General features: G+C 38.6%; 1 protein-coding gene across 2 annotated transcripts in view; it reads left to right on the forward strand.

The window, feature by feature from the left end:
• Positions 1-13,806, forward strand: part of AGPAT5 (1-acylglycerol-3-phosphate O-acyltransferase 5) — a 59,941-nt gene extending 46,135 nt beyond the window's left edge. Inside the window, exons 7-9 of one of the 2 annotated variants that reach the window (XM_072855151.1) lie at positions 9,404-9,527; positions 10,642-10,689; positions 11,212-13,806. In XM_072855151.1, the coding sequence (XP_072711252.1) occupies positions 9,404-9,527; positions 10,642-10,689; positions 11,212-11,437 (398 nt within the window). In that variant the 3' untranslated portion in view covers positions 11,438-13,806. The remainder of the gene's footprint in view (positions 1-9,403; positions 9,528-10,641; positions 10,690-11,211) is intronic. The other variant, XM_072855152.1, reaches the window with a different exon arrangement.
• Positions 13,807-15,004: the final 1,198 nt, after the last annotated feature.

A 15,004-nucleotide genomic window follows, 5' to 3' on the forward strand; every position in this document is an offset into this window, starting at 1 on the left:
TTCAGTTTTAAACTGAATGCATTTTCACTTGTCTTCCATAGGACTAGATCTCTCATTTTGGAACCCCTGTAATTTCCCATTAAAAGTAGTTTGAGTAACATGAAAACCTATCTGTTAATTTGTGGATGACTTATTTGAAATGGCACTTTGAACACAGATGTGGATATATGCATCAATATTCTGCAGATAGGTTGGTCTGGGTGAATGCAAAGTATTTCCATACTGTAACAATTAAACATTGTACTTCTGCTCGAAAACAACATTTCACTGAAGAACAGTTTCTGGGAATGTGTGCAGGCCTTGCTGTAGTTCTTCATGGGACTCCAAAAATCAGAGAAAATGAAGATCAGTCTGAGCATGAGTAGCACCTCTGTTTCTTTACGTATCTCAAAACAAGGACATAAAGATTACTCTATTTGGAGTCCCTGTAACTCAGTTTCTTGTCTCCACCAACAACCAAACTCGGATGCCTAAGGAGGAGTGTAAGAATAAGGCAAGGAGAAATGATTCTTCCTTTTCCCAAATCAAAAACAACTGTGGGCACTGCCTCTGTGTGTTAATAACACCCCCTCGATGGGGGTAATAACCCCCTTCAGCTTCCCTTTGAGCCCAGAGTGTGTGTTCCTCTGACTGTAAAGTAGGACCTTGTGTATCTCAGTTATTCTCAAGCAGCTCCTACTGAAGGTAGGTATCTGTAGCTTCCCTTTGGGAATTTGTGATCAGAAAGCACACAGTCATCAGAAAACCTCTGCTACACAAAGAGGATTTTGAAAGTATTTACACTGGAGATCCATAAAATTACCCTGCACCCTGGGCCTCGTGCACATGTGAGAGGAAACATTCAGCTCCCTAGGCAGCATTTATGTACAACAGCTCGAGGAACTCCTGATCTTTATGCAAAAGTGTATCTAAACCCTGAGGATAACAAAAACAACTTTAATTTCTTCACACTGTCAGGTTTGGCCAGAAATATGTTGCTGCTTTGAGAGCCTGTGTTTGTTTATTTTTGCTTTTTTTGTGCATCAGTGTCCTTTTCTTCTACACTGTTTGTGGTACTGTTCTCTGTTTATCAAAACAGACTGTCTGAAGGAAAGGCAAAAACATCAATACTAGCAGTGCTGGCATAGTTCCTAACAGATCCTGTTTATTTTCTAGAGAGAGCATTGTTTTGAACTGGTCCAATCCTTGTATCCTTTCTTGCCCTTTTTTTAATTGCACAGTTCAACTTTTTTTTCCACTTCTGAAACTTTAAAAATGTTCCAAGGAAGACACAAATATCTCCTAAATTTGCTTCTTTTCAGTTACTGGCAGTGGAGGACCCTTTAGGTGTAATCCACAGACCTAACATGATCCAGGTTCTGTTGCTGGCAGCGTGTTGATCAAAACTGTTATGCTTTTGTAGGAAACCTTCTGCTAACTTGGCCAACATACAATATTCACAAATTGTTATAGAGCAGTACGAAGGCCAGAATGCATCTGTTAGAATAACAGATTAAAGCCACTTGAAGATTGTTTCAGTGAACTACAATGTGCAAGTACTATGGGTCTTCATCAAATACCATCTTGTTTCAGCAAGACAGCTTACAACGACACTCTGCTGCTCTCCACTGCTAATACCTGTATAGAAAAATATATGTACCATTTTCTAATAATAATTTTTAAAGATTCTTTAAATCTGGGCATCTTTAGGAAGGTACAGATATGTGATTATTTACCTTTGAATTTTCAGGATTTGTTGAGCTGTAGTTCTTACCTGCCATCTTCAGGATTTTTTTTTTTTAAGCTGTCATATCCTTCCCTCTGCTTCCCTTCTCCAAACTGAAAATTCGGCCTTTTTAATCCATCCTTGTTTATAATGCAGGTGCTTTTTCTCCGTAAATGTTTTAGTTGGCCTTTTCTAAGTCCACTACATTCTCCTTGAGATATAGAGACCAGAACTGTACATGGTATTTAAAATGTGGATTCACAATCTTTTTATATATCTGCAAAGTGACTCACTTTGCCCTGTTCTCAATGTCCTTGCTGATGCTGCCCAGTATTTGGGGGGATTTAGGACTGCTGCTGCACAATTGAGAGGACGGTTTCAGAGAAGGGTCAGCGACTCCCAAAATGTAACCACCAATTCCAAGTTAAGCATCGTGTAATCAAGGTTTCCGTTATTTTTCCCCATGTTTGTTTACGCTGAAGCTCAGCTGCCACATTTTCACCCTGTTGGCTCAGCTTTGAGGTCCTTTTGGAGTTCAGCCAGCATTTGACTACCCAAAAGAGCTTAGGAGCTTCTGAAAAAGATGTGAAAAACTGGAGGGTTCACTGTTTGCTGCCTTCTGCAGCTCTTCAGTCATGATACAGAATAAAACCAGTCCTAGTTTCGATTCCTGGAGGACCCCAATTGCTGGGTCTTTTCCATCCTGAAAAGTGACCATTAAGTCATTCCATTTGCTTCCTCTCCTTTAAGCAGCTTTCGGTCTATAAAACATCATTTCCTCTAATCCCATGGCAGCTTAATTTCTTTAATATCTTTCAGTGTGGAACCCTGTCAGAGGCTTTATGAAAATTCAAATATATCATGTTCAGTGAATCCCCTTTGCCTGCTCCTTGACACTGTTGTAGAAATCCAGTGAATTGGTGAGACAGGATTTCCCTTTACAGAATCCACACCAACTCTTTTCCAAAGGACTGTAATTATCTCTGTGCTTAGTGATCTTATTATAGACTGTGCTGTCTTACTCAGGGATGTAAGACTCTCTGGTTTATATTTCCCAGCATCAATTCTAAAGCCCTCGTATGTAGAAGGGAAACTCCCGGTTTTTCTGGCACAATGGCTGTTTGTGATGATAGGTTACACATCTTTGTTTTTAAATTCCACATTTGAGAGCTTTTGGATGAATGCTGTCTGGTTTTGGTGACTTCCTGACATCTAACTTGTTTATTTAGTCTAATACTTTCTGTCTGTTTACTTATTGATCTAGTTCCTTTGAGCAATCTGGTACAAAGAATGCAATGGGTGTAGGAATCAAACATTTTCAGCAAGAAAGAATAATGCAAACAAATATTTGAGCTTCTCTTGCATGGGCTTATACTTTACCATGAGTGCTGCTCTTCACACCTTTGTCATGTAGCAGTCCCACCAGTGCCTTAGCTGGTTTATTTCTTTTGATATATTCCAGAAAGTTAAAATTGTTAGAGCATCCTTTGCATTTTTCAAGTTCCTTTTTAGTCCTCTTAATTTTATGTTTACATTTGACATGAGCAGTTTTGTGGCTTTTCCTTATTTGGACAAGCTTTCCATTCCTCAAAGGAAAGAAGGTAGGAATATAGTGGTAGCCTCCTTAATTTTCCCATTAAGCCACACCAGGTGGGTTTCAGACCCACCCAGACTTTTTCTTTTGCAGAGCTACACATCTTTTACCTGGGTTTCTAATACAAGTTTTTCTGGGGTTTGGTATTTAGGGGTTTTTTAACAGCCTCTAGGCTGCCTCCTTTTGGACTGTTTCTTTTAGGGTGTTTTGACACCCCCCCCCCCCCCCCCCTTACATAGTTCCTTTAAGTGTGCGTTTGTGTGCTGTAGACTCTTTCTCTACAATGCTGAAATTAATTGTAGTGTGGTTGCAGAGCACTTCTCACTAACGCTGTGCACCACTCAAGACCACATCAGGAATGGCATCTTTTCTTGTGGGTTTTGAAACTAGTTGTTCCAGGAAACAATCTTTATTTTTCCTCTCTCCTCCCCATCCCCTCCTTCCCCCCCCCCCATCCTGATGGAAGCATTGATGCAGTTCAGTAAACGTAGCTGGAATCTCACACTCCTGCTACCAGTCCTGAACTTCCAGCTCTCAGTCTGGCTTCACAGTTTCTGATCACTATTATCAAACTTATCAGGAAGTCATTTAATATATCTATCTATTATACATTTTATTAGAGTCTGGGATTTCCATCCACAAGGATGTCATTGTGCTCTGTCTCTTTATTATATAAAGCTATTATACTTCATATAATCTTTCATGCACGCTACTATTTCCTCACCTGTACATCCTATTCTGTCATTCCTATAAATCTGGTAGCCCAGTAACATTGCACGCTACTTCAAGGTTACTGGGATACCTGCCTTACAGGGATTGTAATCTCTTGGTGCCAGTAATTCTTGTTTTCCTGTCTTCATGTTTAGGCTTCTCATGTTGGTACAGAGACACTTCTGAATTTTGCCCTCACATTGAATTTTAGCCACATCCACCTCATACGTTATGTCAGTCTGAACAGGTTGCTTTTCCTGACCTTTCACTTTCCCCAACTGCTAGTTGAAATGCTGTGTAAGACCTTTTCAGTTTTCATTGCTAGTACCTTAATGATTCAGGTGTGTCCCATTTCTCTTGTCTCAAAAGGTCCCCCAGCTCCTAAGGTGCTTACTCCCTATGCTGTGTCCCTCGTGGGTGCATGGAGGCTCTGATCTCTGCATGCATCTCAGGCCTTGCACAGGGGATTGGCAGTATTTCTGAGAGTGCTATTCCTCATGTCCCAGGCTTGTCTCCTGGCTGCAAGCTTGAATTTAGTCTGCAGAACATCCCTCCGTGCTTCCCTACATCAGCAGTACCAGCAGGTACCAGTGCCGCCCGCTCCTCCACTGCTCCCCAGATTAACCCGCCTAAACAACCTTCACCATACCCTGGATGTTTGCTTTCCCGTCTAGTGCTGCTTTGCTGTACCACTGCTCTATTTTGTTAGAGCAAGCTGTGAAATAGTTTCCTGTCAGCTCAACTTGAGGTGACGGAAAGCGTGAAGCAGAGAAACAACGTGGCACTTAAATTTATGTTTGTTTTGCCAATTGATTGTTAATTTGGTGTACGAAGTAAATTGGAGAGATAGGATTTATTTCTTTGAGGAGGAAATAGTTTACAAACTGCTTTGTTAGCTGAACACTTAAGTACAGACTAATGAAAATTTAAAAAGTGGAGAAGGCATCTACAGTTCAGAGAGGAATGTCTTTGCTATCATGGTTTTGCCTGTAAAACTATATGCACCACAACATGCAATCTTCTGTTACTGACAAGACCTATTCTTACATGTTTGAAATACTAGTTACTTAGAATAAATATACGTTATTCAGATTTCAGTTTCCTGTGATATCACTTTCAATTTATCACAAACATTACTGAAATCAGGAGAGAATTGGGGCTCTTTAAGTGGGCACAACTATGTCATGCTTCAGTTTGTCCTTTCTTAATTTTGAAGGACTTTGGCAATAATTACGTTGCAGTAAAAGAGCTGATGTAGGAGGATGAAATCTGAGCTACTTTATTGCTGTCGTATTTAAAGTGCATATAAAAATAGACTTCATTAGTAATTGAAAACTGGAATATCTGTTTAAGTGTAACGCCACTGTCACAACTTGCTTAAGGGGCAAGGCAAATAATTTGGAGTGGTGGAATGAACTTCTGTGGTAGCATTAAGGGGAAGGTGGTCTGAGGCCGTTTGGATGTCCCTTCTCAGTTAAAGGTATGTCTGTGCTTTGGAGCTTCTCTCCTTCACTCACTTTCCCTGGTAATGCTGATAATTCAAAACAATTATTTGGCTTTTGAAGGTGAGGAGTTGAAAACTAGTAGAATTTTGTGGAAGCCCCAGCAAGCAAAACACCCTCCCGATACATTTGTTTGCCATTAAAAACTCTGGATCCGATTCCTTTCCTGGAGACTGTTGCACCCTGTTCATTAATCCCAATTCTGCACTGAATCCTTCAGTTCTGTGTTAGTGTGAATCCTGTCCCGCAGAAGGAGGGCCACAATGTTACAGTTTAAGACCAAAAAATGCTCGATCCACCTTATTATTTTCAATTCCTTCCTTCTGCTGTGGTTGGTCACTAGAAGCATTATAAACATGCTGCACTTGTATCTCCTATTTAGCCAGATAGAAAGTTTTATTAGGAAATTATCTCCCACACAACCATCAGTCCACTTGGCTCTCACACAAGTTGTTAGTGTTCATTTACCCCAAATCATACTCAGTTCTTCATTGACTAATGCTGTCCCCAATATAATGTTTGAGTATAACGCATGATTTGCACTTACATTTTGTCTTTGGAAGGAAAGTTCAGGCTTGCTTGTTCCTGCTGTTAATTATAACAAATTCTGGCAAGTTTAGGGATCTGAAAAGCCTGTCAGATGTTGGCCTTAAGGGCTAGTGTCCCTGAAGTTGGATGTAATTTGCACATAATAAATTGCTTCAATAAGATTTTGTTTCTTAGCTTAATTACATAAGTCTTTTGAGAGTTAAGCTAATGTGAAATTAAGGGTCATGGGACCACCACAAACCTTTAGAGGTTGTGGTGATAAAATCCAGCTGTTTCTTCTCAAAAACAACCTCTCTGTATATTGTTCTTATCCACTGGTGTTCTTATGGGATTGCAGTGACACTGTGCATCTAAAAAAAAAAAAAAAAAAGGATTAGTGGCATTAAATCCTGACATGAATTGGATAATTAAAGACTAGTCAGATTCCCTGACTAGTTTGATTGCATGCATTACAATGTCATCTGCAGATGTCCTGGATGCCCAGGCTTTGGATAAAAAGGCCTTGAATCAATGGGTGGGAATCATGATCGTCTCTAGAGGAGCACCTGCAGTTGCAGATCACACAGCCTTCGGCAAGACTGTACTAGATCTTAGACTGCAAGGGAGGCTAAGGCTGTGGAGAAGGGCATTGGGATTTACAAAGGTGGGAAATTCAGATGAAGTTTTAGGATCGGCACATATGGAGACTCAGTTTAGACTGGCTGAAGAAGACAGTGTGGGAAATAATAAGAATCAGCTTGCTTTGGAACTTGGGCATAAGGTAGAAAACCAGCAGCAATGCTTAGATATTTGTGGAGGGTTTTTTGCTTTCTAAGCAGATTTGTAGAGTTGCTACTTTCAACTTTGGTGGGGGAAGGTCTTTCGAAATACTTAAGTCTTATTTTACTTAAAGTCTTGTTTTGTTAACATACTTAAGTCTTGTTAACATACTTAAGTATAGTTACATACATAAGTATGTATGTAACATACATAAGTATAGTTAACATACTTAAGTATGACTTAAGTCATACTTAAGTTAACATACTTAAGTCTTGTTTTGTTAACTAGAGCTTATTACTGATAATGTACTCTGTTGCTGTCTTTAAATGACTAAATATCAATATTTTTTTAAGCAGCATAACATTATTTTTTAAAATACCATATAGCTATTAATAATGCTATCTCATCTAACTTAGAATTTTGCTTGGTTTATAATTTTCCTAAATAACTTATAACTGAGATTATAAATAACATCAGGAAAGAGTTGTTTGTTCCTATACAGAACAACCTATGTGCTATGAAGCAAAAGAAACGTACACTATACAATGCACAGAATGTTTCAAATATCTTTTAAAGCTAGATCTTCAGCCCTAGCTGAATATGCATAGCATAGATGCTTTTATGGGAGTCTAGTACAAAAATGACCATATCATCTGGCTTCCGGGCATTTGTTTTCTAGATACAGTTTTGCATATTTTTAGAATGTTCCACTTAATAGGTAATGCCACTCAAAAAGAGGATTTGTACATCAGTGAACATTATAAGCATTTAAGACATGGATAATACGTCTGTCATTTTAAAATATTAATAGTATGTTTATAAGTGCTCATATAGTGAATGACCTTCATATAGGGACGTGGATACTACCCTCAGAGAAACAGATCTGGAAAATCCTTCCTTACCATTAAAACCAAGAGGAAAAACATGCTTTCAGATACATGAGCACTGATTTCTTCGTGGTTAGTAAAAATGTTGCACATAAACCTGAAGACAATATCTATACCAACCATCATTCTGGACCTCCAAGTGCTTAACTTGCCTGCCATCTAATAGCGGTAGCTAGGTGACTGTTTTACCAGAAACTTTTTAGCAACAGTTGTGTTTGCTACTCCATGGCTAAGAGGTGGACTTGTTTCTGGTTAGAGCCCTCAGCCGTTTCTTCAGTTGATGGTGCATGGGCCATGTTGCTCCCGTTACGCTACGGTGCGGTTCAGTGAAGGGCACTCTTTGCCTGAGATCAAAACAAAACTGCACACAGCACCTTACAAATTTCTGCATCAAAATGCTGTAAGACTTTACTGATCTCTTTATCTCTTCTCCTTCCCTCCCCCTGTACAAGCACGCAAACACATTTGCATGAACAAGCTTTTAAATTTATTTAAGGTAATTTTTAGTATATGATAAGGATTGCTTTCACAGCAAAGTCCTTAAAAATAAATAATCCTGTAAAGAAGAAAAACAAATAGGAGGATATCTGCTTTGGCAGACAGTAATAAAGATGTACATGCAGTGACAATTATTTTGCAGAGTCATTCCTCAAGATACCCCTGACAGTTATGGGTCAAAGTCTTCTGTACATCTGCACTGCTGCCCAAAAAATGTCAACAACCTAAAGGGACCACCCAGTCTGTGTTACATTTGTTGCCTGCCTGTATTGTAGGAAGGCACTTCTGGTCCCTTTTCAAAATATGAAGATTGTCCAAATTTCAAAGGATTTCCATCCTCACATCATGCATCTCTGTACAGGGACGCTGTGATTACTACGATACCCCTTGCTACTGATAAATGCAAATTATTATTAATAAACAAATACTGGTGGGTTTTTCATTGCATGTGCAGTATTTTTACCACTTGTTAGTTGTAAGAAATCCCACAAGGCTATTTGAGTAATGGAGTTTTGTTTGTAATTGGCTTAATGCTTGCTTGCTAAATTTTTCTAGGGACAAATTGAGGAAATGGGGGAGGGGGGTTGCAATAGGGCTGTCTCGAGCTTTGTAAGACAGAAGAAAAATGAAGGAATGCAAAATGGAAAGCAGCATTTTGTTCGGAGTCTTTTGCCCTATTGTACTTCTTAATTATAGGTTATTACTTAAACTGAAGCCCACTTCCTCCTGGAGCTGCTTTGGGAAATCACTGTAATTCTGATTTTGTCATCCAGGAGCAAACAAAATTTAGATTTCAAAAAGGACAATCAAAGAGCCTTGCTAACTTTAATCAAAACTGCAGGCTGGATAAAGTTATGACATCAAAGTTACTGCATCCCACACTACAGAATGAGTAGATTGCTGCTGAGGTAGAAGATTTTCAAGCACAGCATTTTACAGTTAGTAGGGTGCATTTTAGAACAATTTTCCCATGCTGCACATGATAATGGGCCACCATTTCAAAAGTGTGTAGGCTATATGGCTTCTAAGTTCAGTGAAGTGCTCAGGATCTAAACATAAAGAGGGGAGGCTTTTGAAAACTGAAGTTAGGCTTCCAAAGCACTTACAGCTATGAGGTCAGATTTTTGGTGTATAGTAGACAAATAAATGCCCCACAGTGTTTTTGTAACTCAGTCTTGTTGGTTTGCTCTCTTTTTAGAGTTTCTTTGCAAGGAATGCCCGAGAGTTCATATTTTCATTGATCGAATTGAACTGAAGGACATTCCAGAAGAGCAGATGTATATGAGAAGGTGGCTTCATGAACGTTTTGAAATAAAAGATAAGTAAGTAACAATGTGCAGAACTTTCTGGTTAAAGAAGCTGTCTTTTTATATTAACCGATATACCCGTGATTTCTGTGTTACCAGCAGTGCAAGCTGTAGGGCTCTCTGAAGAGAGGTGGTGTTGGTACTCCTGTGCATATTTTGAATAATACCCTTGTGGTTAAAGCTTTTGCTCAGGAGGTTGGGATTCATGGGTTTTAGACCTTAGACTGAAGAGCTGTGAATCCATGTTCCAGGCAAGACTCATATTCATCTGAATACTCTCCATTTATCTTCTTGAATCTGAGTTGTGCACAGCCAGAAATGTAAGATGCCCGCGGTAGGCAAGCAAGCAGAAAGCAGTTTGATTCTAGCCTCGTAATCAGCGTTAGGTTAGAGTTAAAAAGGAGCAGGTCTTGATCTAATCTTTTCTGCCAAAATCGTTTATGCATCTTCCACCAGACAGTGATTGGATAAAAACACAAGTAACCCCAAGATCCCTGCCTTCACTGGGGAAATTAGGTGAAGTAGAAGTTTCATCTGTCCATCTTTAAATCATGGCAGACCTAAAGTGCCTGGCTCTCTCCAGCATCTCCAGATAAGGTTGCTAGTGAGCATATGCAACAGATCCTGGGGGACCTTCTACCTAAATGTGGAGTTTAAGTGTTGTTAATTGTGGAGTTTAAGTATTGTTTGAGAGATGATGGTTTAGTTTGCCACATCTGAAGTCCAGCTTAAGGGAGCTGAATCTCTTTACTTTCTAAATCCTTGAATACATTGTGTGAGAGAGAAATTTCCCTGGTTCTTCAGGTATGTTCTGCTTTAAAATTGTTCTACCAGTCTCGCACTCCATGGAAGTAAAAAACAACTTAATTTGTGTGGTGATCTTTGAATCCATGTAAAAATTAACATGACTATCTGTAAACATGGCACTATTACTAAAGTGTCTTAGAAGTTTAGGATGGCTAAGTAATTTTTATTTTCTTCACTTCTGAGAGGCAAGAAAGTCTGAATTTCATTTTATAGACAAGTAACTGATAGATAAAATAAAAGGCTGCCCAGTGACCCAGCCCACAGGTAGTCTTCTGATGAAGACCAGCAAAACTGAACCCTGATCATCTATGTCTCATTGTAGACTCCTGTTGACTAGAACATCTTTCCTGGGACCAAAGCAGTCTGTCAGGTGAATTTAGAGATACTTAAAACAAAACCCTAGAATTTTCAAATCCATTTATTACTGGTTTTCAAAAATAGGAGAAAAAAATCACTACTAAACCTATGGTGTAGCATTTTACTCCTGCATGTTTGTTATTAGTTTATTTCATGATGATAATTCCCCCTGGCCTTCAGTGTTCAATGATTAACTGTGTGCTATTTTGTCCTACAATATTGCCCAGTACTCTGGGCTTATTTGCTAAATGCTGAATGAAAAGGATTCTTTTCAACTTTTATATTCCGTGTTAAAATTGGTCCCTCTGGAAAATCTGCTTTTATTGCTCACAAAGGTTCAGGTTGAGTACTCAGTGACATGCAATGTTACTTTGAATATCATATTCTTAAGGCATACTGATTGCTTAAACTTGTTATAGATGAGCTGCTATTGTTTGTTAAATAATGTGTGAAGCGGTTATTGGATGAAAGTAAGTTGCTTAAAACTTCTTACACTAATGCATAACTTTGACCATCTCCTTTTGTCTGCTTGTAGGTTACTAATAGAGTTTTATGATGCGAAGGATTCTAAAAGAAGAAATAAGTTCCCTGGAAAAAGTGTTCATTCCAAACTAAGCCTCAAGAAAACTTTGCCATCTTTGCTGTTTTTAGGTGGCCTGACTGCTAGTATGCTTCTGACAGAATCTGGAAGGAAACTTTATGTAAAAACATGGATATATGGGACTTTAATTGGCTGCCTGTGGGTTAGCATTAAACCGTAAGCAGATGTTAGTCTCCAATCAGTGAAATGTGCAGTCTTTTCTTGCACATTGCACCAAACTTTTTCCTGACTTTATAGTAAAAAAGTGTAAATAAAGCCTTATTGATCAAACATTGGAAATAATAGAATTTGTGACTTAAGCCTCTGTGTGGTTGGTCTGGGGAAAATAAATGTAGATTTTCAAATTTGCTACTGATTTTTGCTGGAATAATGACAGATAAACTGAGTCGTATGATAAATTGCTTTCCCCATGAACTAACATCCATCTCTATCTGCAGATTTGATGAAGTATGAGTTACGCATAAGGGTGTCTTAAGTGGACCTGTGAATGTATTTACAGAGATTAATTTAGGGTATATATTTATTCTTCTGATATTCATGTTGAATTTTTGTTACTCTTTGGTGCATTGCAGCAGCTCAGTTGCATCTATCCCAGCTGTATCGCAACTAAAATCAAAACTTTCTTTTTTTTTTAATTTTGCTTTTCAGTCTTAGCTAAATACTGTGTTCTTTAAAAGGGACTATGTAAGCTGGCAAATCATGAGATGTTACCTGAAGCAGAATAAAACGTTCCTGAGAACTACTGTTCATGGGGAAGAAGCTCTGTTTATCTAGTGCATGATTTTTTATTATATTGCAGTATTAGCTGATTATTTTACGTATGCAAAATGTTAAATTTTACAGAGCAAACAGCTTATTTTGCGCACCCTGTATTTGTGCATAAAAGGAATGAATGCAGTATAATGAAATGTTAAGTTTTTGTTTCTGGCCTAACCAGACTGTAGCCTACCTTGTTGTCTGCGTTATCCCTAGCGCCTCGAGAGTGTCAGCTGAGCTCACAGACCTTTCGTGTGTACGTGCCATAAGCAGAAGTTTCCTGTTACCTCACGATTTTCTGGAAGCAAACTCTGTCGTTTGGGTAATGCACAGAATTACTGTAACTTCAGGAGCGTAAGGGTATGGTAACGAGGAACCTTCAGATGTTCCTGCTAACTCCGAAGCATGTGCCTTTTCCTACTAATCTGATTTATCCTGATGTTTCATAATCTGGCAGTCATCTCTGTGCTGTAATATCACACTAGATTCTCAAATGATTCTACGCGATGCAGACTGCAGTTGGATGGAAGTTACAGGGTTGATGTATACTATTTGCACACTAGACTAGCAGTGAAAGAAATGCATATCCTACCAGTGTTTCACCTGCTTGAAAATATACTTTAAAAAGGCAAATCAACAAACCCTTACTTCCAGAAAGTCTGCGATTCCCATGGCTGGTATTTCTGTTGGGGAAGCACCATTTCCTGATATCAAGGGAATAGTCTATATGTACAGCGATGGGGTAGGAAAGAGGATGTACTTTATCTTCTTCCATTAGGGAATTGGACTCCCTGTATCAAAATGAAAGAACTAGAAAATATTTTTATATCACACTTGCAAGCTTTAAATGTGCATCTTTCTAGCTTCAGTGCGATTTGTCTTGCATTAGTCCATTGTGAGTTAAATGTCTCTTAAAATTGTAACTCAGTTTTTCAGATTCCACCATTGCCAGTTAATTAAAGATACTGCTTTTACTGTGTGGGGGGTTTTTTTGGTTTTGTTTTGTTTTGTTTGTTTTGTTTTGTTTTGGGGGTTTTTTTCAGAATTTTATAGAGTAATTACAGTTCCACCTTAAAATCATTGGGTACAACTTTCAGTTTGCAGCTCTGTGTCCTTCCATAATGGATTTTGTCACTGGAGTTATTTATATCGGTGATTGATTCAGGATATGTTGATGAACCATTTTAAAAACAATGACTGGGAACAATGTTGAAAAACAGTATTGTTATGAGGCTGTGAAACCAGGAAAAAAAAAGCCATTTTACGTAATAGCCAAATGTGCTCACATGTAGTTCTTCCTATTCTCAGCTGACTGTTTCCGGTGGGTATAACCAGAAAGCAGTGTTCCTATGTTAGTGTGATTTTCAATCATGGAATTAAATTTTACTCTGATATGACTAAATTTCTTTGTAACAGCTAAGAATAACATTTAATTATACATCAAAAATAAATGCAAACTGCTTAATTCATTTGTAGAAAAATAACTGCTATTTTGGAGAGCCTAATTACCACAAAATATTGGATCTCTCTTGCTGTTTAAGTACCAGGAATATAATTGACGCAGTGCAACAAACAAACAGGATGTTTATTTTGAACCTTATTCTCGATGTTAATCTTAATTATTTTTTTTCTTGCCATTAATTTATAAAGTTTTGAAACTGTAATTTGCTGATGTATTTGGCATTGGGAGTATCACATGCTATTTCTAAATATGCACTGATATTAACTTGAAATATTTCTTCATTAAAATAAGAAGAGCCAGTGCTCATTCAACTTTTCTGTCCTGTCTACTTGTTCAATTTTTTCCTCACTTTTATGTTTGTAACTTGGTTAACAGGGACTGCCTACAAAAAGGCTATGAGTGTGGTTTTAAGTTCTTGACAAAAGGATTTGTGTGAGAAACACTCAACGAAAAGAAAACAACTTGTCTTTTTTTTTTGGTGCGGCTAAAATGTGTTAGAATCGATTCGTGCTTGTTCCAACGCAACACACCACCAGCTCGGTTGGATCGCAGTAGCTTTTCACCCGTGAACACCTGCACCACTTGTTGCTTGTTAATAATGTTTGTTAATGTGCAGTACCACAGCTCTGGCCAGGAATCGGGCTCTGCTTCACGATAGGTCTTGCACAGACAACAGTGGCAGACAGGCTGGACAGACCCAGGGGGTGGGAAGAGGTATTGCAAACAAATACATGAAGTGGGTCTCGGAAGCAAACGCCACCAAAGTTTTAGTGAAGTATGAAATCTGAGAGGGGCCTGTATGCTCAAGAACTTATTTTTCCAGCTGTGTCAGTGCATCTGATAAAAGCAATTTCCCTCCACACAAGTACTGCTCTGTTCGTATGCATAAACTTTACGTAAACCTTTTATAGTCGGCACCACCACCGCTATGGGCTAGTTCCACAGTGGTGTTACTGTGTTTGCTGTTGTGGAAGGAATTGGGCTCGTGAGGAGGCATTAACTTAAATAATGGAGAACACAAAAAGTGAAGTGAGACAGAAAACTAAAGCACTGAGTGATGCTACAGTGAAGAAATGACTGAGGAGGACACGTGAGGGGCTGCAGCCTGCTGCAGTCTTTTGCTAACTCTGAAGCATTTTCTTAGTGTAATACTTTGTTCTTCTCCCTTCAGTAGAACGTAGCATACCTGTAAAACTGGTTTTTTAGTACTTAAAAATTAGCCCCTGATTATTTTGGCATTTTAGCATGCATAGAATATATGTACTCACTTTGGGGGAGAGAGAGGTAACTATTTTAGGATTGGATAATGAAGGGGACCAGGAGCAGGCTTGGGTTTTTTGGCTTAGTGTTAAAAATTAAGAAAGAGACTTCTCCCCCCACCACCTCCAAATAAAAAACCCCTTTTAATGGCAGAAATTTCAACCTGGCCCAGAAAGGCAATGGAAAACCAGTTAATAGGTTCAAGATCTTGGCACCTGCTTTATAAAGGGTTTTCCTTTATAAATTGGG

The sequence above is a fragment of the Ciconia boyciana genome, chromosome 3 (genome assembly GCF_034638445.1).
Source record: "Ciconia boyciana chromosome 3, ASM3463844v1, whole genome shotgun sequence".
Lineage (NCBI taxonomy): Eukaryota > Metazoa > Chordata > Aves > Ciconiiformes > Ciconiidae > Ciconia > Ciconia boyciana.